The sequence below is a fragment of the Convolutriloba macropyga genome, unplaced genomic scaffold (assembly GCF_964194025.1).
Source record: "Convolutriloba macropyga unplaced genomic scaffold, txConMacr16.3 SCAFFOLD_786, whole genome shotgun sequence".
NCBI classification, from domain to species: domain Eukaryota; kingdom Metazoa; phylum Xenacoelomorpha; order Acoela; family Convolutidae; genus Convolutriloba; species Convolutriloba macropyga.
In genome coordinates, this window is record NW_027452515.1 from 53,880 (window position 1) to 76,944 (window position 23,065).

Here is a 23,065-nt window from a genome sequence, read left to right on the forward strand (position 1 = left end):
AGGGGGTTGAGAAGGGGTGGTGCTACGACTATTTGTTGTTGATTGTTCGCCTGGTTCTGTTGTTGCTGTTGCCAGTTGTTTGGTGCGTTGTTCTTTTTTGGTAATTGAAGTAATTTTCGATTTAAAACCAAATGACACGGAAAAAAATATATAGATGAGTTTTACTTTTGGAACGTATTCCAAAGATCTAATTCACTTGTTCTCTCAAATTCTAATTTTACGTTTTTTTCTTTTTTTAATGTAAAATGCAAAACGGCCTTCTAATCAGAAGATTCTCTCTGTGGTCGCCAATATAGAATCTGAATATTTAGTGTGGAGGTTTTACCATATTCACAATTCCACAATTGTTTTTAGAATCTATATTTAAAGAAAACTACTGGACTGGATAGTAACTTCACTCCTACTCTTATCTACTACTCTTAACTAGACTAAAGGGTTATACCAGGCCCTCCGTTCAAGTCCTAAAGAAAGTATTTTCAGGCGCTATAGAGCTGTAGTCAATTGCCAATAATAATGATGATTTTAGAATATGTTTGTAATGCCTCTCTATGTTGTGTGATATTTTAGCTTCTTAGAACTGTTTTACCAAATGAAATAAATTGGTGACTCTAAGATTGAGAATTATACCAGGTCCTCAATTAACTTTCTAATTAATCGATCAACCAATATACTTAAAACAAATAGTAGATGAAGTGAAGAGCTCGTCGGTGTTCACTCCACAACCCAACCTGACGAGTATTTACTAACTCGATAGAACGTTAAGACATTGCCCATCAGGTACTTCAGGTTACTGCAGACCGTTTTAATTGTCCACTTGGTTCACCTTTCCATACTACATGGGTTAACTTAACTTGCAGGCCTACCCTCAGAGTGGCTTCACTATGCTGTCTCCTAGAAAGAGCTTGGCCGATTATTACTCTCAAAAATCAATCGTCTTCATGTTGTCAGGGATTGGATGCTGTCCTCCAGTTCGTTAACCTAACTTAACCTAATTACTGATTGGTTGATCACTAGTCACCAAACTAATTTAAATCCAATAAACTGAAGCTAGATTGAGTATGATTTCAGATCCTTAGAGATGTATTGTGAAGTTACTAAAATTGTACAATTACACTTTTGATTTACAGAAAACCGAGAAAAACGATTAAGTTTTACCCAATCTTAATTACTACAAGGCTAAGCTTCCTTCAGAACAACTAGTTACAAATGCCTATGAGTGCCAAGTATCGAAGCGTTTAGCAAATACCTAAGAGATACCAATTTAAGCTCTACTAAGTTACAAAAAAAGGTCTAAAAAGAGAAAGTAGTGGAAAATTTGCTAAGTTAATTTAACGAAAAGTATAGTTACCAGAGTATACTAGTTCAAACAATTATTACAATTTTCAGTACCACGACAGAGATCTGTTAACTCACTCGTGTAATAAAATTTACTCCGCAATTTGGATTATCGCGACAATATAATTATTTTCAGACTGCTTTTGGTTACAAAAATTGGCTAAAATTGAGCCGTATATATACTGCTTATCTATGTTTGGTTATGATAGTTTAGTCCTATTTTTACCAAGTATTCCGAATTTTTTTGTGAAGAATACCTTTTTGGGAAAAAGTTTTCAGAAGTTCATTCAAGACGTTGATAACCTAGGCCCCTAATTTGGGTTTCTAATCCAATTTTACGTGGGTGAGAATTTTGATGTTCAATCTCTGATATAATCTTTATCAGAGTCCATATTTACCTATTCAACCGTTCTCATCAGTTTAAATTTCTTCACCATTAATATCTTTGTACAGTTTCAATTTTAGAATTCGCTTTTGTGTTGGGAATAATTCAAGGTCAGTATTAATTGGTTCTTTTCCGAAAAACGCTTAAGTTTAACTTTCCATTCCTACAGCCATTATGCCCAGTGTACTTTGATATTCTCTTTCAAATAATTTAATCCCATGCTCGGTTGTAGTAGTTTCATATCAAGCCCTACGGGCCTCTGAGGCAGGACCATGTCCCTTACGTAAACATATAATCGGCATTGGGTATATTGGCATTCGGTGAAATGGAATTGGTTAAATTGCCTGGACACCATCCCACACATTAAGGCCACTTATATGTATTATGATATGTTTCATGGAGTTAATGAGGTAAAATGTACGAAATGATTCATTTTGTTTAGCAGGGGCTGACTAGTAATGTTGACATTGTTCCAATATTATGCTTGGAGGAATTCCGTCTTTTTAATGACTTTGATCTCTCAATGTAATTCATCCTAAGAAGCCTCCTAGACTTTTTAATATTGGAAGCAATAGTTGTCAAAACTAATTTGGGATTGAAAAGCTTTTTTCATTCTCTATCTATGGAAAATTTGAATTCTCCAAGCGGTAGCTTTTGTGAAAGATGCTATTACAACCTGTTATCTTTTCTTTAGTCTGATCCACTTTCAGAGACAACGACTGGTTTTCAAGAGTTAAATTATATTATGCACGCTTTGCGCTGTGGGGAGGGTTTTGTCTGATCACGGTCGCAAAGAAACACCCTAACCTGGGGAGGATACTGTTTTACCTTTTAGAAAATTTTGTGCCTAGAGACAAAAATTTTTGCACTTGCGTGTCAGCAGGTGCAAAACTGTAAATCAGAATCAGCTTGAGTATCTGTTTGAATGTAAGAAGGGCTTAATCAAACCCTGAAATTTTAAATGCTCTTTCGCTAGACTTAGGGTCAGAGAGTTTTAGCTGAACTAGAACGTGCTATGATCTAAGAAAGATCAGGCTATGCTACCTATGTATATGTTCGACTATCCCCGTCGTCAGCCTATGCGTTGGTTCAAAAGAGAACCCTATGCGTTGGCTCAATCTAATTAGCAAATGTGGGACCTCTAGCCGCATGGACTAGAGAACTGCATTGAGCGGATTGCATCATTATGTTCGGAGTGCAACGAACGATGCAGGGGGTAGGTCATCGAACTGTAACTTACTTAGAAAGCCTGACAGCCTAGAAATTTGAAGTGCTAAAATATCAGATGGAAAAAATCTATAGCACGTTTAATTCAGCTAGGTGGTTGGATTTTTTAAAGTTTTAGTGAAAAACTACAAGTCAGAAATTTTAAGTTGTCTCTGTATTGTGAGTCGATTAATCGGTTTTAAAACCGAGGATGCGCCAAAATTTGTTATCTTTTCTTTAGTCTGATCCGCTTTCAGAGACAACGACTGATTTTCATGAGTTTATTTTGCTGTGTGTTCTTCTATAAGCTTGTATGCTTGTTAAATAATAGCTTACAAAGGTGTGGTTTATACCCGAATTTACTATCAAAGTTAAGTGTGGCACAATGAAACTCATGTATGATAATGAATAAAAAGGTTTGGCATTAAAAATCAAAGTTAAAGATATGACTTTTGCAGCGATTATGAATATGAACTCAACAAATTTGAACTAAATAATAAGGGCAAGGATTGGGGGGCTAAACGATTACGGACCGTTTACACTCCGGCAAGCAAAAACAAAACTTAGCAAATAAATTTAACAGAACAGAACGAAATAATTGACATCAGAAATTCAAAATTACTGCCTCAAAAGTTTCCGCTTAAGTGAGTTTTATGCATCAATTTGACATGATTGAAGGAGTATTCATTCACCCTCCGCGGCCAACGAAGAAGAAGAATCATTGTCAGTTTCAAACACCTTGCCCAATCTCACTGCGGGACGTTGCACCATGCCAGTACTGGTCTTGATGTCGAAGCTTCTGGCCACTCCATCTCTACTCAAATGTGCTTTGACAATCCGACCAATGAGCCAATTTCCTCGGGGTGTAAAATCTTTGTAGAGCCAAACAACATCGTCTTCCTTGAGCTCAGCGTTGGCCTGCTGCCATTTTGTCCGTCTGTTAAGTTCCGGTACAAATTCTTTGAGAAGACGAGACCAATAGTGGTCCAAAAGGGTCTGTGTCCAAGTCTTTAATTGAAAACCGGGTTCTGTTGTTTGCCAGAGGTTTTAGGCAGAAGTGGCGTCTTCTCATCAGGAAATGATTCAATCTTAATGGTTCCTCGTCAGTCAAAGTGCTCCCAACATGCGTCAGTGGGCGTGAATTAAGAATTCCTTCTGCCTCCGCTACAACTGTATGGAAGACTAAAAAGTTTAGTCGGCGGCTTCCGAGGACAACAAGTAGGCTTCGTTTAGCCGACTGGATAAGTCGTTCCCAAACCCCTCCGAAGTGCGGTGCCAGAAGTGGGTTGACCGTCCACTGGATGTTCTGTTGGGCCAGCTGGAGACGTATGTAATTGTTGTCTGGTTTGTAGTTTTCCTGAAAATTGAGTTTCATTGCCTGGTTAGCTCCAACTAAGTTTTTCCCGTTGTCCGAAACAATGACATCAGGGTATCCTCGTCTGGATACAAAACGTTGAATAGCCATTAGTAGACAGTCAGTAGAGAGGTCCTCACAAACTTCCAAGTGTACTGCTCGTGTGACCAAGCATGTAAACATGCAGACATAATTGAGTTCTGTCTGGGTTCTGGATTTTTCAATGTGAAAGGGTCCGAATATGTCCATTCCAGTATTCACAAATGGGTAGAGTTTGGAGTGCTCTGGAAAGCGAAATTTTGGTAGAGGAGCCATCTTCGGTCTGACATTGTCTGCTCGCCAGCGTCTGCAGATGAAGCAGTACTTCCCTAAAGTTCTAAAGTTCTTAGAGCTCTGCAGATTCCAACTATCATGAACGTTGCCTGGATATGTGCACGAACATGTTCAATTCCATGTTGCCCGCAGTCGTGATGTGCTTTCTCAATAAGCAGTTTGGCAACTCTGCACTTGCTGTGGAGTATCATCGGATGTTTGCTCTGAAAAGGCAATCCAGATTTTTGAATTCGTCCCTCAACACTAAGTAGTCCGTCGCTATCCAGAAAGGGTGTATATGGTAATAGTTTGTTCTTCTTGTCTAGGGGTAGTCCACTTTGAAGTCGAGAAACTCTGTCCTTGAAGTGTGTGGACTGAGATATCCTCAAGAGAAAGCTCCGAGCCTTGTTTTCGTCAGCCGCGAAGTCGTCCAAGTCGCAAGGTATGTCGCGTTTGATCAACCTCTTCAGTACGCGCACTGCTCGAAACACTGTTCTAATTGTGCTAAGGAGTCTAGGCCAATTTGAAAATCTGTTTGGATCTACCAACGGTTTTTCACTGGTCTTGACATCAACTTGAGTGGCGCATGTTTGAGCTGTTTTGTCACCGGAGAATGTCCACTTGCTCTCAGGTTTGATCAGGAAAGAAGGTGCTGTTATCCACAATTTTTGAAGATCGCATGGAGCTAGACCTCTGGTACCATGATCAGCCGGGTTCATTTTCCCTGGTACGTGTCGCCAGTCGTCTTTGTTTGAGTTCTCAGCAATTTTCTTGAGCCTATTTGCGATGTACATCTTCTGTCGATCCTTTGATTTGATCCAGCTGAGTACTGCTGTGCTGTCGGTCCAAAAATTTTTGCTCTTCACATCTATTGTCATCTCGGTCTCACAGAAGCCTGCTAGTTCTGCTCCCAGTGTAGCTGCTTCGAGCTCCAATTTGGGAATGCTCATCTGTTTGATTGGTGCCACCTTGGACTTGCTGATGACGTAGTGGGTAGCTATCGAGCCGTCAGCGGAGATTGTCCTCAGGTACACCACTGCTGATACTGCTGAAAGTGAAGCGTCTGTGAAGGTGTGCAACTCCTGAGTTCCATCGACGTTGGGAACTAGACATCTGGGGATTTGAATTGAAGGCATATTCTCGAAGTCTTCCATCCATTGCTGAATTTCGTCGTAATGTTCCTTTGATAGTAGCTGGTCCCAATTGTGTCCTTGTTTGACAACTTTTTGCAAGATGCACCTCAGTCGAATTGCAAAGGGCGAGATTATTCCAATGGGATCAAACAAAGAAGCAGCCATTGAGAGAAGCTTTCTCTGTGTGATATTCTCTCTTTCATAGCTCAGTTTGGGTTTCGCAAAAAGAAGTTGATCGGATTCAGGATTCCATGTTTGACCGAGTATCCTTTGTAATTTTAGAACTCCAATTCTGTCTTCCTCTGGAATCTTTTCCAGCACAGCAGGGTTATTGCTGAGAAACTTGGTGAGGTTGAATCCCCCTTGTTTTGAGAACATGTTTCAGCTCAGTCGCTGTATTTGCTGCCTCTTCCTCTGTTGAGAATGTTTGAATGAAGTCATCCATGTAGAATTGTTTTGTGATTGAGTCAAAAATTTTTGGATGTTCTTGTCTGTTATCGTTGGCGCACTTTTGCAGAACAAAAATTGCGCAGGCAGGACAACATGTTGCTCCAAAAATGAGTTGTTGGTATTTGGATGTCCTCTCCTGATCATTGTCGCTCCACAAATAACGGAGAGCATCTTGGTCTTCTTCTCTGATTCCAACTTGCATGAACATAGCCCCTATGTCTGCTGCTACTGCAACCTTGTACTGACGAAACCGTAGAAGAAGTCCATGTAGATTGCACAAAAGGTCTGGTCCCGTTAGCAGTGCATCGTTCAAAGAAACCCCTTTGTATTTTGAGGCTGCATTTTTCACTCGTCTTATCTTGTCTGGTTTTTGCTTGTTGATGACGGGATGATGCGGTAGGTACCAAATGTTCTTTGCATCCTGGTTCGTAACAGCTGCTATGTATCCCTTATCCATATCATCAAAGATAGTGGTCATATATCTCTGTTTCAGTTGGTTGTCTCTCTCTAATCGCTTCTTCAGGGCGTGCCACTGAACCCTTGCCATGAAGTAGTTGTTGGGTAGCGTGACATTTTCTCGCCAAGGGAGTCCAATCTCATATCTTTCCCTGTTGTGGTGTGTGGTCTCTGCCAAAGTTTTTATTGCCTTCTGGTCTTCTTCATTGTGTCCCGTCGTAGAACCCTGACTAAAGTTGACACCTTCAAAGGTCCAAAAAAGATGTAGAAGATTTTCGTCCGGGTCGTCACTACCTCGCTTGAGATGGTTGAAAAGAGTGATGTTGTGGTTGCTGCTTCCTTTATGGTTTGGTTGAAAGTACTCTTGTGGCACAGGGCCTGTCAAAGTCCATCCTAACAGTGTGTTGACTCCGTAGGGTGTTCCTGGTTTGCCAGTAGTGAAATGTCTTGGAACAGTAGCCAGAATAGCATCAGCCCCTATGAGTATTCCAATTTTGCTGTCACAAATTTGTGGGAAATTGATTTCTGCCGGATGATCATGGTCTCAACGAAGTCTATTCAACATGTCAGCGGGGACAATTGGCATCTGGAACTGCTCAATGGAGGTTGCGTACACAGGAAGACTTGTCACCGGTTTTGAGCTGTGAAGTTAACCAATTCCAATCATGACATCAGCTGTTGCCACTGTGTGCTCCCCATGTAGCGAAGCTAGAGGAAGTTCTATATCTTTGGGGACTCTAATCTGAAGAGCATCAGCAATGTTTTGTGTGATCTGTGTATTACCACTTCCATTCTCCAAAAGTGCATAGGTCTCTATGTTGAAGTCTTTGTAGAAGAGCGTGACTGGTATTGCCTGTAGTTGAATAAAAGCTCTGACCCATGTGGGTTCCCGATTACTGCTACAAGTATGGTTTTGCACCCGTGGAAGTTTTTAAGAATCATCATTCAGTTCGTTGCTAGTCACTGATTGAACGTGAGTGTTACTTCTGTCATTAGTTTGCTGGGGATTGATGCGCTGCTGATTGGCAGTTTGATACGAGTTGTTGTTTCCATAGCTTGGATTACGAGGGTTGAAACTGTTTTGATTGCATCCCCTTCTGTTGTTGGTATTTGGCGTGTTACTGGTTGTTGACGAAAGCTGAGACGTTGTATGGTTGAAGTTTCTACCGTAGTTTGACTGCACCGGGTTGTTCCTGGATTGAAATCCCCCTTTACTCGTTGCTTGGAAATCACTTCTCTGCAAAGTCCTGAAGTCGTTTCGATAGGAAGTTGAATGATGAAACCCATTGCATCTGTCTACAAGACATCGAATCTTTGATTTACAAAATCCACCCTCATGTCTCTTCAAGCAATTGACACACAAGTTGTGATGCCTCACCAATTGCTGACGGTCAGCTACAGATTTGCTCAGGTATTCTTTGCAGCGACCAAGGTTGTGATCCCCGGAGCATAGTTGACAATTTGAGCTGGCTTGGAGAACTATGTTGGAGTGTTTCTGACCTTGGGAAGGCCGTTCAACCCGGTCTGTGCTTTGTGGTCTTTGTGGAGAGACATCCTCGCAAGCCTCTGCATATGTGCTTATCCAATCTAAAAAGTCAGCCAGATTTGGCTGCTCTATTCTCATGCTCCTTACATGTTGATTCCAGCGAATCGTCATTGGTGTTGTCAACTTCTCCTTGGCAAATTTAACTACCGCAGAAGCCTTCAGGTCCGATTCAAAATGGTGAAGTCGAAAGGTCTGTACCAAACGTCTGAGGGAGGACGCAAAACTTACAAAACTGCTGGGATCATCCATTCTTGTCCTAGGCCATTGATCAAGTTGTGTGAGGTACGCACTCACAACATGCTGCGGCTTTCCAAACTTTCTGATAAGTTCCTTAAGGGCCTGCTCATAGAAGTCTTTGTTGTAAGAGTATCAACAGATGAAGTGTTTTGCTTTGTGAGCTACCGAGTTTTGCAAGTATGTCAATTTCTGAGCAGTTGAAAGAGCTGGATTGTCGTGAATGGTTGACTTGAAAAAGCTGTACCATTGATGCCACATCAAAGGATCGCCTGAGAAATGGTCAAGACTAATCTTTGGTAGACTGAACGCATTCATCATCACTTGATGGTTGGTCCATTCAGAACTGTGTGGTCGTTGTTGGAACTGTTGCTCAGAAAACTGTTGTGGCATGAAATTGAAGTGACGGTTGGTCTCTCCGTTGGGAGCGTTCATCATTTTGTTTGTCTCTCGGAATGAGTGATCCATTTGACTACCGAGCAAATGACGTGACTGCTGCTGATCCCGCGGATAGTGATTGTCTGCAAAAGTTTGAGTGAAATTGTCAGGCATTGCTTGATGTTGAAATTCGATTGCAGTACCTGAATTCCAGTACACAGTGTCTGATGGTTGATCGCTAGAAATATTTAGGGTAGCAAAACCTTGATTTGGAACATTCACATCAACAATCGGGCAACGCTGAACCTGTTTCGCATCTTCGCTGAAGCTGCGATGCTTCTGTATCGCACTGTTCTCTTTTGGTTTCTGTTGCTGAGCATTGTATTTTTCTACACTTGTTCTTTCTTTTTGAAGATCACTATGACTGTTTTTGAACGGTACACCATCATGGTCATCAGAACTGACCACCTCATCCCAGCTCTCAGCGTTTTCACCTGCATTTTGCATTGGCGTTTTACGTCTCATTCCGCTTGGTTGTTTACGTCTGCTTCCTGAAACGACCACCTTGCTGCGTATTTTGTTGGGCTCTTCCGAGGAGGTGTCGGAAGAGATGAACTTTTGATGGTTTGAACCATGAAGCAATCTGACTTTTTGTTTGGTTCTCAGCCAATTGCAATTTCTCGGTGCAGACTCTGCAGCAACAGTGTCGAACTCTTCTTGTGTCAACTGCTGTTCTATGAGTTCGTTACACATGCGATCAAGCTCCGGTTTTTGCTGTCGAAGTTCGTCAACGAGCTCTTGGAGGTCTGTTGCTGCTTCTGTTTGTTGCATTTGTTCGTCGAGTAGGTCTTGTGCTGCTTCCCACTCAATGACTTTGAACTTCAAGAGTTGCATGAGTTGAGCCTTGGAGGTTGACATTGTTTTGGTTTTGCTTGACATGGTTCTGGCTTTTCTCATTGGTCAATGGTTACTTTTTTTATGGTTGCACGATGACATTCACAAAAACAAATTATTGCACTATGAGTGTTATGAGTCACTGCGCTTTTAGTTAGCACTTAAAATGTTGTTTGAACGCTTATTAATTGTTTTTTTTGTATCTAAAAATAACTTGAATGCTATTTTTACTGCTGTTGTGGACAGCTATTAATGGTTTGGTTGTCTTTTGTTTTACCAAATCTTGCTTGAATGCTGTTTTTTTTATTAAATTATATTATGCACGCTTTGCGCTTTGGGGAGGGTTTTGTCTGATCACGGTTGCAAAGAAACACCCTAACCTGGGGATGATACTGTTTTACCTTTTAGAAAATTTTGTGCCTAGAGACAAAAATTTTTGCACTTGCGTGTCAGCAGGTGCAAAACTGTAAATCAGAATCAGCTAGAGTATCTATTTGAATGTAAGAAGGGCTTAATCAAACCCTGAAGTTTTAAATGCACTTTCGCTAGACTTAGGGTCAGAGAGTTTTAGCTGAACTAGAACGTGCTATAATCTAAGAAAGATCAGGCTTTGCTACCTATGTATATGTTCGACTATCCCCGCCGTCAGCCTATGCGTTGGTTCAAAAGAGAACCCGCAGCCTCACCCGCTCAGGCCCCAGTCAATCTTATTAGCAAATGTGGGACCTCTAGCCGCATGGACTAGAGAACTGCATTGAGCGGATTGCATCATAATGTTCGGAGTGCAATGAACGATGCAGTGGGAAGATCATCGAACTGTAACTTACTTAGAAAGCCTGACAGCCTAGAAATTTGAAGTGCTAAAATATCAGATGGAAAAAATCTATAGCACGTTTAATTCAGCTAGGTGGTGGGATTTTTTAAAGTTTTAGTGAAAAACTACAAGTCAGAATTTTTAAGTTGTCTCTGTATTGTTAGTCGATGATTCGGTTTTAAAACCGAGGATGCGCCAAAATTTGTTATCTTTTCTTTAGTCTGATCCGCTTTCAGAGACAACGACAGGTTTTCAAGAGTTTTTTTGCTGTATGTTCTTGTATAAGCTTGTATGCTTGTTAAATAATAGCTTAGAAAGGTGTGGTTTATACCCGAATTTACTATCAAAGTTAAGTGTGGCACGATGAAACTCATGTATGATAATGAATAAAAAGGTTTGGCATTGAAAGTCATGAAAAATCAAAGTTAAAGATATGACTTTTACAGCGATTATGAATATGAACTCAACAAATTTGAGCTAAATAACAAGGGGAAAGATTGGGGGGCTAAACGGTTACGGTTAGTGACGGTTGGTCTCTCCGTTGGGAGCGTTCATCATTTTGTTTGTCTCTGGGAATGAGTGATCCATTTGACTACCGAGCAAATGACGTGACTGCTGCTGATCCCGCCGATAGTGATTGTCTGCAAAAGTTTGAGTGAAATTGTCAGGCATTGCTTTATGTTGAAATTCGATTGCTGTGCCGAAATTCCAGTACACAGTGTCTGATGGTTGATCGCTAGAAATATTTAGGGTAGCAAAACCTTGATTTGGAACATTCACATCAACAACCGGGCAACGCTGAACCTGTTTCGCATCTTCACTGAAGCTGCGATGCTCCTGTATCGCACTGTTCTCTTTTGGTTTCTGTTGCTGAGCATTGTATTTTTCTACACTTGTTCTTTCTTTTTGAAGATCACGATGACTCTTTTTGAACGGTACACCATCATGGTCATCAGAACTGAACACCTCATCCCAGCTCTCAGCGATTTCACCTGCATTTTGCACTGGCGTTTTACGTCTCATTCCGCTTGGTTGTTTACGTCTGCTTCCTGAAACAACCACCTCGCTGAGTATTTTGTTGGGCTCTTCCGAGGAGGTGTCGGAAGAGATGAACTTTTGATGGTTTGACCCATGAAGCAATCTGACTTTTTGTTTGGTTCTCAGCCATTTGCAATTTCTCGGTGCAGACTCTGCAGCAACAGTGTCGAACTCTTCTTGTGTCAACTGCTGTTCTATGAGTTCGTTACACATGCGATCAAGCTCCGCTTTTTGCTGTCGAAGTTCGTCAACGAGCTCTTGGAGGTATGTTGCTGCTTCTGTTTGTTGCATTTGTTCCTCGAGTAGGTCTTGTGCTGCTTCCCACTCAATGTCTTTGAACTTCAAGAGTTGCATGAGTTGAGCCTTGGAGGTTGACATTGTTTTGGTTTTGCTTGACATGGTTCTGGCTTTTCTGATTGGTCAATGGTTACTTTGTTTATGGTTGCACGATGACATTCACACAAAAAATTATTGCACTATGAGTGGTATGAGTCACTGCACTTTTAGTTAGCACTTAAAATGTTGTTTGAACGCTTATTAATTGTCTTTGTATCTAAAAATAACTTGATTGCTATTTAGACTGCTGTTGTGGACAGCTATTAATGGTTTGGTTGTTTTATGTTTTACCAAATCTTTTACTTGAATGCTGTTTTTTTTATTAAATTATATTATGCACGCTTTGCGCTGTGGGGAGGGTTTTGTCTGATCACGGTCGCAAAGAAACACCCTAACCTGGGGAGGATACTGTTTTACCTTTTAGAAAATTTCGTGCCTAGAGACAAAAATTTTTGCACTTGCGTGTCAGCAGGTGCAAAACTGCAAATCAGAATCAGCTAGAGTATCTATTTGAATGTAAGAAGGGCTTAATCAAACCCTGAAATTTTAAATGCTCTTTCGCTAGACTTAGGGTGAGAGAGTTTTAGCTGAACTAGAACGTGCTATAATCTAAGTAAGATCAGGCTTTGCTACCTATGTATATGTTCGACTATCCCCGCCGTCAGCCTATGCGTTGGTTCAAAAGAGAACCCGCAGCCTCACCCGCTCAGGCCCCAGTCAATCTTATTAGCAAATGTGGGACCTCTAGCCGCATGGACTAGAGAACTGCATTGAGCGGATTGCATCATAATGTTCGGAGTGCAATGAACGATGCAGGGGGAAGGTCATCGAACTGTAACTTACTTACAAAGCCTGACAGCCTAGAAATTTGAAGTGCTAAAATATCAGATGGAAAAAATCTATAGCACGTTTAATTCAGCTAGGTGGTGGGATTTTTTAAAAATTTAGTGAAAAACTACAAGTCAGAAATTTTAAGTTGTCTCTGTATTGTGAGTCGATTAATCGGTTTTAAAACCGAGGATGCGCCAAAATTTGTTATTTTTTCTTTAGTCTGATCCGCTTTCAGAGACAACGACAGGTTTTCAAGAGTTTTTTTTGCTGTATGTTCTTCTATAAGCTTGTATGCTTGTTAAATAATAGCTTACAAAGGTGTGGTTTATACCCGAATTTACTATCAAAGTTAAGTGTGGCACGATGAAACTCATGTATGATAATGAATAGAAAGGTTTGGCATTGAAAGTCATGAAAAATCAAAGTTAAAGATATGACTTTTACAGCGATTATGAATATGAACTCAACAAATTTGAACTAAATAACAAGGGGAAGGATTGGGGGGCTAAACGGTTACGGACCGTTTACACAACCATTGAAGAGGCAAATTTTCAACTCAACAACTTACCATTTTAAAGAAATCAGTTTTGTTATCTTTTTCAAAATCTGGATCTGATAAAGTCTGGTAAAGTGTCTTACAACGCCGATAAGTTCAGGGACGTCGATAAGTTTTTTTCTCTTCACCACCGTTAAAAATTGGGAATAGGTTTTGACGCGCTGGCTAGATAACTTTTTAAAAATTCTTTTTACTTTTAAACAATTTCTTGTATGCACAGTGCAAGCTGACAAAGGCTACGACGCGGTCGCCAATTTGACGAAATCAGAGTATGAACTGTCCAAACTAAGTTGTCCACCTGAAAATGAGGTCTGTGCTGAACAGTGGAATTTTACTGTGAATTTAACAAAGGACACTGAACAGCAGGATATCATTGCTGGCCAGTCTTATAATGTGTGGGTGGCAGTGAAAGTTCCGCCTGCCAAATACGAAGACAAGGTTAGAAAGTAAAACGATGTTAGGAAAAATTACACAATGCCAAAACACCCAATGCTAAAATACCTAATGTTAAAATATCCCATGCAAAAAAAAGCAATGCGAAAATAAGCAAAGTAAAAATAACCAATAAAAAAATAACCAATGCAAAAATGCAAAAATAAAAAATTTTATTCAAGCATGCGTCAGCGGACAGCGGGAATTGATACAGAACTATCAAAAAGTAATTCCAATGAATTCTGCTTTTTTGAGATCACAATCTATCTTTTTCAAGCGTATTCGGAATGTGAAAGTGTTCTTTTAATCTAGAAAGACCGTTACTTCGTGGTTTCAGGGGTTTTCGGCAGAATTTTTTAACAAAAAATTACGTATAAAATGCAATATATGATGCGGTTTCCAAGCAGCTTGAATACATGATTTTTGTTTTGTATTTTTTTTTACAGATTTAATGAATTTGCGGCTCTAGTCAATTTTCAACGCAATTTGGTGCTGATAATTCAATAGCTCTGCGCATGCGGTTTAGATGTGACCGTTATGATATTGTGCTAATTAATCGTCGGGGTAGTTTCAACATTAGGAAAAAATGCTGGGTATATTTTGGGCAGTTTGTCACTTTGAATACTTCGGCATTGGGTTTTTTGTCTTGACACATAAAGCCTCTCAGCATTGACTTCAAGTTTGAAAATCAATCATACCTATAATTATTGGTCATACCGAAAATAATATTTAAAAAAAAACGATTTTGCACGTTTAGATTTGACGATTCTTAACAGTTCTTGTTCAACTGCTCTAAAACGAATTATTTAAGTTACGTCAATTTTTTATGTGGCTTTTTTGAACAGCCCATTTATCTTTTAAATTTTAAAGTAACTTCATCACGCTTCACTTCTTGATTTTTGCCTGAGTTCAAAGCAGCTTACGTAAATTGTCGGTAGCTTACAACTAAAATTCTAATCAAAGGTTTGCCCAAACTGATTTTATTTTTAATATTCAAATATTGTTTCAGTGCTACTGTTGTAGCAGTGTAAATTGATTCCACCGTGCACCGCGGTCGTTTGAGAGCAATTCGTGCAACGTAGCTTGTTAGGATGAGGACAAGTTGATCACTGGTTGTGATAGATTCATATCAAGTCTCAGGTATGGCCATAGTCCCAATTATCATTCTTTGCCGAACATTTATCTCGCTTCATTTACCTTAAACTGACGAGTTACAAAATAAAAAAATCTCAGCACTTCATTGTGACTGGTTCAGATTTTGTCCTCTAATTTCAATTAAAATTTGGAGCCATCTGATTGGTTTTGAAATTTATTGCGTGAAAAATTGAATAAGTGGTTGCATTTATTTCTATTTGAATAAGTGGTTGCATTTTATGCTATTTATTCAATTTTTTATGCAATAAATTATAGGCACTGTTTTAATCGGCACTGTTATTCGTTGGCATAGTTGTACGTCACAGTTCGCTATAGTTTCCTCATTTTTGTCTGGTCATCGCAAGAATGGGTGGCTGCAAAAATCAATGATTTCATTCAGGGAATTGACACCTGAGTAAAAACTTTGTTTTTAAGAGCGAAACTTTGGTGTGTGAATCGTACAAGAGCCCCCCGACTAACATGAAAGACTTTGCATGTAAGGTGTATAAATTACCCGATGACCCCCAAGAAGGAAATTTCACAATCAACTGTACTTGGCAAGTTTTCAACCAACACGAAGCTGAAATCGACACTATTTTCATATACTACCACTCAGATGTTAGTATCGTCATTTGCTTCAATTTATCAAATTTATGATGGTTTATGCTTTCTTTCGTTCGATTAAGAGAACCCGGGTTGAACCCAAATTCAAATATTTATAAAAACGAAACTCCATATTATGGTGTCTATGAAGGGTTGTGGTCATTAAAATTTGATTGCACAAAAACTTCGAAAGATGAGTATTTTCAAGTAAACTGAAAAGGCGGAACTACAAAACGCAAAAAAAATGTATTAAAAATGAGATCAGAAAAAATCCGAAAATTTCATTTTCAGCGATCGGAATTTTATGAGAAAGTTTATGGGAAAAAATGCATTTCTTTCACTGCAGTCTTGAAATCAAGAACTAACTGCATGAATAAAACTGCATTGCTAAACTGCATGGCTAAAACTGTTTTTTGTGAATGCTTAAACCAAGCAAATTTTTAGCAAATAGTTATTGTAATTTAATTTTTAACATTGCCCAAGTTGTTGTTTTAACGAAGAACAGAAAAGTATATTTTTCATGCTAAACAGACAAGCTCTAGGCTATAAATCAGTCTGTTCAGAGTATTATCAGAAAATCTACTCATTATGCTAAAACTGAGCTCAGAATTAGTTCATTATGTCCAGACTACGCTCAGAAGTTTACTATGAATTTTTATCAGGCAATGTCTATAAAGTGCCATTATCGGAACTATGGGCACAGTCAAAATCATAATAAAAATACTATGATTCAGAACTGAAATATTAGGAGACTCAGGTCCGGGTAAAAGCCCTACAGTCTTGTAAGGTAAATATTTTTAGATTTTCAAACAATTCTTTTTATCGGTTTGAGAGCTGCTAAACTTGTACAAAATACACTAACTTGTTCTAAATATTTAACATACAATTTGTAGAAGTAGAAAACTGATTGGGTTTTTGCCTAGATCAATGTCGTCTATGTTTTTAATAATCTTGCTCGAACCTTGTCGGATTCGAATTCATCATATATAAAATAATCGAAGTTGGCAGTTTTAGCCAACAATTTTTGTCAATTTAGGCCTTCCCTACAGGGATGCAAAATAAATTTCTGCCGTCCTCAAACGCTCATTTGATTAAGCACGTTGAAAAATGCAAAAAAATACGCTCCAATTTTGTATTCAAGGTCAATCATTTTTGAAGCGCGGATGTCTATTTTGCGCTGTTGGAATTCTGAACGCAAAAAATTTTGAATTCTGAGCGGAAGGAAATGTAGATTTAAAAAGTTTTAAAAATGACCCTAATAAGCTAAACAAAACTCGAGATTCATATATTCAGCTTTATCTTGTGGAACCAATCACTTGTAAACTGACAAAGAAACGCAAAAATTGTTATTTTTAGCCTGTGATTATCCGGTTTTGGGAACAGCAGTGGCCGTGTTACTGAAAAAATTATAACAGAAACCATTATATAACTAACACAATCACTGTCTAATGTGTGAGTTTTTGGATGCCTGATCTTTGCTGCGCCAGATCAGAGACCGAGAAATATTAGAACATAAAGAGCTAAAACTCACAATTTGAAAATGCGTGTTTAAAGTAAGATTCCTCTACTAGAGTTACTTCAAAATTTTGCTTTAGAACACGAAGCTTTCTTTTTCTCGATAGAATGCCAAGTTTTTTTAAGTAACTTCATCTGACTCACGTAGCCCGCATGAAATTTTCTTATATAGATGACGTCTATTATCTATACGTCACCTACACTCCAAAAGTTTACAGATAAATTGATCATAAAATGCAGAATATTTTTCCTAGATTTTGCACGTGAAGTGTTCTTTAATGCATTTCATCTAAAATATAACTGCAAACACATTACATTAACAGCAATTCTAGTTGAAATTCTCGACGATTTAGGCGGAACCGTCAGTTCTACCCTCCTAGAGTTTTAACTGCAAAAAATGAATCTGGCTACTAGAAGCGTTCTCAATTAAGACGCAGTCATTTTTAAGGCATGTAACAGCTTTTTGACAGTGGCTGGATGATCTTTGAACTGCAATTAACAATGCCGAGAAAAGTATCTGCTTTGTGTTCATACTTTCTTACATGATTTTCCCGCCCTTTGTAATGTGATAAAGCAATTTTAGCCATGCTAACACAAAAAATAGATTAAAGAGGACCACGCTGAAACTAATTAACAACTTCAAGGATATTGGCTTATACGCATATTAATTTCTGCTCAAGTTTTCTGGATTTCTCTTCAGACCTAGTTTATAATATTCTAATTATCCAAATATACCTAATATAATGCTGTTGCTTTGAGTTTGCAGGAGTTTTTAGTTGATGTATTCCAGGTAATTTGCTTGTATAATTTTTTGCATGTAATTTTATAGGTACTGTTACCGTGAACCTTGCTTATTTGAAAACATTGCGGGTAAATTTACGCAGACAATTTTTGAGTGTACTCAGTTGAAAAATGAGGAAAATGAACAAAAACAGAAACAAGGCGGCTCGGTAATGTGCGATGGCACATAAAGTTCCGACCCCGCCCATCCACAATTTTGGCATAATTGTCTACCAAATGAGGAACAGATAGAAAAACCCAAAAATTATTTTTTGGGAATCCAAATTGTCCGAATTCAAAAAAATTGTGTATGAACGATAGGGTAACCTCCAAAGCAAACAACTCAGTGGAGTAAAAATTGAAGCATTAGATTGCTGTGATATGCCAATATTAAGAAAGCGAGTCGAGACGAACAGCAAAAACAAACAGCAACAACAACAAACATTAATTACATCAAAAACTTTATGTCCGTTTTAAAAAACAAATTTTAAAATAGTCAGCACACGTCAGATAAACCCATAACTAAACAAAATAACTCATAATTTACCACAAAAGATACGAACCAGTCCATAAAAAGGTTGCGGTAACAATTAGACAAAAAAGAACAAAAACAGTAAAGTTAAAAAATTCGATTTTTTTTAAAACATTTAACTTGAAAGTAATGAAAGCCATTAGAAATCAACTAAATTATCCCAAAGATTTACGATTACAAATGCTTCTATAGAAAGGCATTAGGACCTGTCCTCATTCATTTTATTAAGCGGCTAAAAAGAACAACACAAAAAAACAACAAACAAAAATTCAATTAAAACTTGCCAGAAAACACTGTCAAAACCGTCAAGCCATATTTTGGCCCTCAAATTATATTCGATTGCGCCTTCCTCAAGCACCGATATTATAGTATGTGGCCATTTTTTTGTGAGACTAGGTAACAAGTAGAAAAAAAAGAGAAAAGGGCAAAAGTATATAATAATTTTGATTTTTTTTCGAAAGAAAATTATAGCCAAAGTCATGAAAGACATAAATTACAAAATGAAATATTTAAATAGGGTCGTTAATTCATCCAAAGTAAACTTCGGGATCTTAAGTTATCCAGAATATGTCTTGCGTCTACAAAAAGAACGTAAATTAAAACAAAAATTAAATTAATTTACTTTTTTTTTGTAAAATACCGGTGTCGAAGTCAGTAAGGTCATAACGCATTCTTTAAAAAAACAGATTTTGGAATATCAATCCATTTTGGCACCTTCCCTTGACACCCATAATGTCATATTTGACCTGTAATTAAAGAAGATTAGGTAAAAAAGAAAAATAAAAAGAACATACTTGCGAAGTTAAATTTTTTTTTTATTTTTGGAAAATGATTGTTTTCAAATTCATGAAAGCCATCCGCTATCTATTATTATCAGAACTTTAACTCATCCAATTTTTCATGAAAAACCAGTGAAAGCAATCACTATACAGGAAGTTTCATACGACCGAAACGACAAAGTAAAAATGACAGTTACAGACAAAATTAAAAAATTCAATATATTTCTTCAAGAAAGAAGTGTCGAGGCCGTTAAAACGATAATCTACATCTTCCAGGCTTTAAATATATTTAATTGTGCTTTATTACGCTAATAGTGTGATATGAGAACTGTCAATAAGGTGATAATGTGACTAGAAAACGTGAAAAAATGTGACTAGAAAACGCAAATATCTAAAAACAAAAAAAAATCTGAAATCCAGTAGTATCAAAGCCAGAACAAAATAACTTCAGTATTAAAACTGCAATCGGTAATAAATTTTACTTCAGTAGAATGAAGAAGCATTCTTTATTTGCTGACACTAAGGTACAAGTTGACCAAATTAAGAAAAAAATAGAGGAAAAGTTCATTAAGCCCTTATTTCTTTAAGAATCAATTATTTTTAAAAGACGAAACGATCATAAACTTTCAAGTAAAAAACTAAATGCATTATCTTGTAGCTGCTTAGGAAGCCAATTGGATCTATCGCTCCTGAGCTTTAATTTGATATATTTTGTTCTTTATTATTAAAAAAAGGTATTTTTTCAAAAAAAGACCGACTGATTACAATCCGATGTCTTTTTCGATTGTAACAGTCCAAGATCGGCCCAAAACTAGCCCTGCTAATGCTTATTGTCCGTTAGAATTAATTGATTTTCGAATATTGTAGATATAGATAATTTGTTAGTTGAAAACTCAAAAATAAATTCTGCATTTTTGATAATCAACGAGTAAAGTTAGCAAAAAACGGCAAGTTTTAATTACAGAGCATTCTCAGCCGAAGTTGAAGTAGGAATAGCCCCTTTTTGAGTCTACAAAGATTGTATTAGTTTTGTCTGGGTGTGTACTGTCGGCAAATTTAATCAAAATGGACTAAAGTAGCTTATTTCGTTTTGTTTTAAATGAGAAAGGCAAAATTTTGAAACATTTATAAAGAGTTTTTGACCAAAAAAATTAAATCAGAATAGTCAACAAAGCTGGTTTGTCTTTAAAAGTGAAATCAACCGCACTTCATAAAAACTTTAACAATTTTTAGCAAAATTGACGAAAAATTATGCAAAAATTTCGGAAAATGTGAATAAAAACATCGTGAATTCACTCTACTTTTCATAGAAGTTTAAACCTCGATAACTCCCTGTAGAAAACGAAAATTAAAAAAAAAATTTTAATTCCATATTCTACGCTGGACGAGCTTTCTAATGATACCAGTCTCAACTCTCTACGATGAATATATCGATTCGCGAAAATTGACTGAACAAAAAAAAACCCATTTGAGTATATAGTTCCTCCCCCCTCAAGAGGGGTCGGAACAACAAAATTGCTCATTCCATTTTATATAATCAAGTTACAAAATTAACAGTTCAAACCATTCAATCTTTTTCGTATATTAGATGTCAGATGATCCTACTCAAAGTTGCTGAAACGTTGATACTACTCAAAATGAGCTGAAAATTTGCTACGCATCTACAAAGAGCGGAATTGTCCCACCGTTATCGTGGGAATAAACCAATCACTGAAATTAAATTTTCAACGCAGTATCTTATTTGAAAACAGTGAATTTCTTCTGAAAATTATTTGAATGTTTTGATTATATTTTAAAATGATTGTAGGCACTATTTTGTTCGTTAAACCTACGAAATACTAACAGAACCAATGACGGTAAAATTGTTATTATGTATCTACTTTCACAACCACGAAACGAAAAATTTGATGATACCGTAAATATAGCGTGTCCCATAAAGTTGAAATAAGCGAACGTTTGAAAAAATTGATGATTGAAAATTTACCGGAAAAAACGTTGACATTCAAATGACCACATTGAAGCTCAATTGCACGTTTATGGCGCTTTTCAAACTTTCGCTTATTTCAACTTTATGGGACAGACTATACTTGATTATATCTATGAGTTAGAATCATTTGTTTGGTATAGTTGAGCTTCTCTGGTTTGAGGTATAGAATTCAAATCAAATTTCAGTGGTGAGAATGACTCATATATGAAAAGGATTCATATTTTCAATCAATTAAATATATAAAAAGTAATTGCTTAAGCTAACGAGAAAATATATACATGTTTAGGTTGAACCTGAGCCCAATCGAAACAAAACGTTGGAACTTCAGCAACCTTCAGGAATTTCTAACAAACAGGTATCTCTATTCTTATCTAATGTTTCAAAAAACTAAACTTTTCGTTTCGACTCTTTCTCTTTGGTTCTTGTTCATTGAAAATTTTTGACACCATCGTACAGCAAGAAAAAGAACGATTGCAAATTCATGTGGCTTTTGACCAGTTTTCCGACAAGTCCGATCAGTTGGGGCGCAGAGAAGAACCCTTTTCAAGAATGTTGTCATAAAAAGAAAGAAGTGGAAATAGAAATTAATGTTAAAATCATTTGATATCAAAATCGGAATTTTTTGGCTGTTTTAGACACACCACACATTTACCAAAGAGGCAATGCCAGCAATGTTTTATGGCGCTACTTTCTATTTCTTTGTAAGTAACATACGGTTATGATTTTTGAGTTCTCTATGAGCTTTATAATGCTGACATTTCGTGAATTAAAAAATGAATTGCATTGACGGCAACTCGGGTTGTTTAGCACTATCATCCAAATTTTTTCACACCGCATCCCACCCGGACTGAGGTCACATCATTTTCAGCAATGAATTTTATTCTGTATTTTATTCTGCCAAGTATCATGATCATGTAAATTACAATGATCACAGTAAAAAATCAAGACAATCTAGTTTCGCTGAATTTGTTCTGAACTACAGGCCAAATTCATACTGTGGCATAACTTCTCAGCAAAAATTATCAGCGTGAAAAACGTTATCAGAAAAAATTTGTAAAAACTCTGAATTAACTATGAGAAAGTGAAATTTCAGAAATTTTCAGTCCAATTTTAGTTCTCAGAGAGTATAGTACTGGATTGAAACCCCCCAACCCACCCTCCCGATCAAGCATACTTGATCTAGCAGACTTTTAATATGTTCTTTTATGGGTTTTCGCAAGCGGAATAAAAAGCGTTTTGAACTAAGTAGAAAAATGAATTTCTCAAAATGAGAGAATAACAAGAATGATATTTTACAGTAGAATTTAGACATTTATAGGAGATATCTGATTATTAGATCAAGATGGTGATTCGATTTTGGGGATGAGAAAAAAGCTCAAATATCATCAGTATATATACCCATTATCAGTGCGCGAAAGTCAAGAGCATATTGATTTTGATCTCAGAATTTATATAAATAAATCGTCAAGAAATGGTGCTTAGAATCAGTATTCGGTTCAAATTGATGAACCTAGATAACTAATATTAGATTGAGATTATTTGATATAAACTCTTCGCAGCATGTATTGAATGATTATGATATCACCGGAAATGTGAACGATTTCTTAGAAAAGTGTAAATGCATACCATCTTTGGTACCCCCTGCGACTGATTTCTGGGAAATTTGCAGAAGCAAACCATATTGGTTAACCTTTGCGACCCCCACTGCAATTCATGATGCTAAGCTTAGTTTTGTATCTTGTCTTTCGCGCACTGATAATGGGTATATATATATATATATATATATATATATATATATATATATATATATATATATATATATATATATGCAGCTGATTTTTGAGCCTTTTTTCATCCCCAAAATCAAATCACCATCTTGATCTAATAATCAGATCTCTCCTGTAAATCTCTGTAAATCTCTAATTTCTACTGTAAAATGTCATTCTTGTTATTCTCTCATTTTGAAAAATTAATTTTTCTACTTAATTAAAAACGCTTTTATTCCGCTTGCGAGAACCCATAACCCAACATGTTCGTCAACATTT

The 23,065-nt window shown here is 37.3% G+C and overlaps 2 protein-coding genes across 2 annotated transcripts; both read right to left on the reverse strand.

The window, feature by feature from the left end:
- Nucleotides 1-3,610: 3,610 nt before the first annotated feature.
- Nucleotides 3,611-4,595, reverse strand: LOC142357598 (uncharacterized). The gene is made up of 2 exons (XM_075409151.1): nucleotides 4,165-4,595; nucleotides 3,611-3,863 (listed from the first exon to the last, which is right to left on the reverse strand). The coding sequence occupies exons 1-2, from the start codon at nucleotides 4,593-4,595 to the stop codon at nucleotides 3,611-3,613; spliced, it is 684 nt and encodes a 227-aa protein (XP_075265266.1).
- A 53-nt stretch (nucleotides 4,596-4,648) lies between these two features.
- LOC142357599 (uncharacterized) lies at nucleotides 4,649-8,426 on the reverse strand. The gene is made up of 4 exons (XM_075409152.1): nucleotides 7,605-8,426; nucleotides 7,286-7,484; nucleotides 6,269-7,108; nucleotides 4,649-6,087 (listed from the first exon to the last, which is right to left on the reverse strand). The coding sequence occupies exons 1-4, from the start codon at nucleotides 8,424-8,426 to the stop codon at nucleotides 4,649-4,651; spliced, it is 3,300 nt and encodes a 1,099-aa protein (XP_075265267.1).
- Nucleotides 8,427-23,065: the final 14,639 nt, after the last annotated feature.

Coding starts and splice junctions, on each gene's coding strand:
- LOC142357598 (XM_075409151.1), bottom strand. CDS start 4,595: ATGGCTCCTCTACCAAAATTTCGCTTTCCAGAGCACTCCAAACTCTAC. Junction 3,864..4,164: donor GTTTGGGAACGACTTATCCA/GTCGGCTAAACG, acceptor GGAACTTAACAG/ACGGACAAAATGGCAGCAGG.
- LOC142357599 (XM_075409152.1), bottom strand. CDS start 8,426: ATGGATGATCCCAGCAGTTTTGTAAGTTTTGCGTCCTCCCTCAGACGT. Junction 7,485..7,604: donor ATGACAGAAGTAACACTCAC/GTTCAATCAGTG, acceptor ATTCAACTACAG/GCAATACCAGTCACGCTCTT. Junction 7,109..7,285: donor TGATGTCATGATTGGAATTG/GTTAACTTCACA, acceptor GAATACTCATAG/GGGCTGATGCTATTCTGGCT.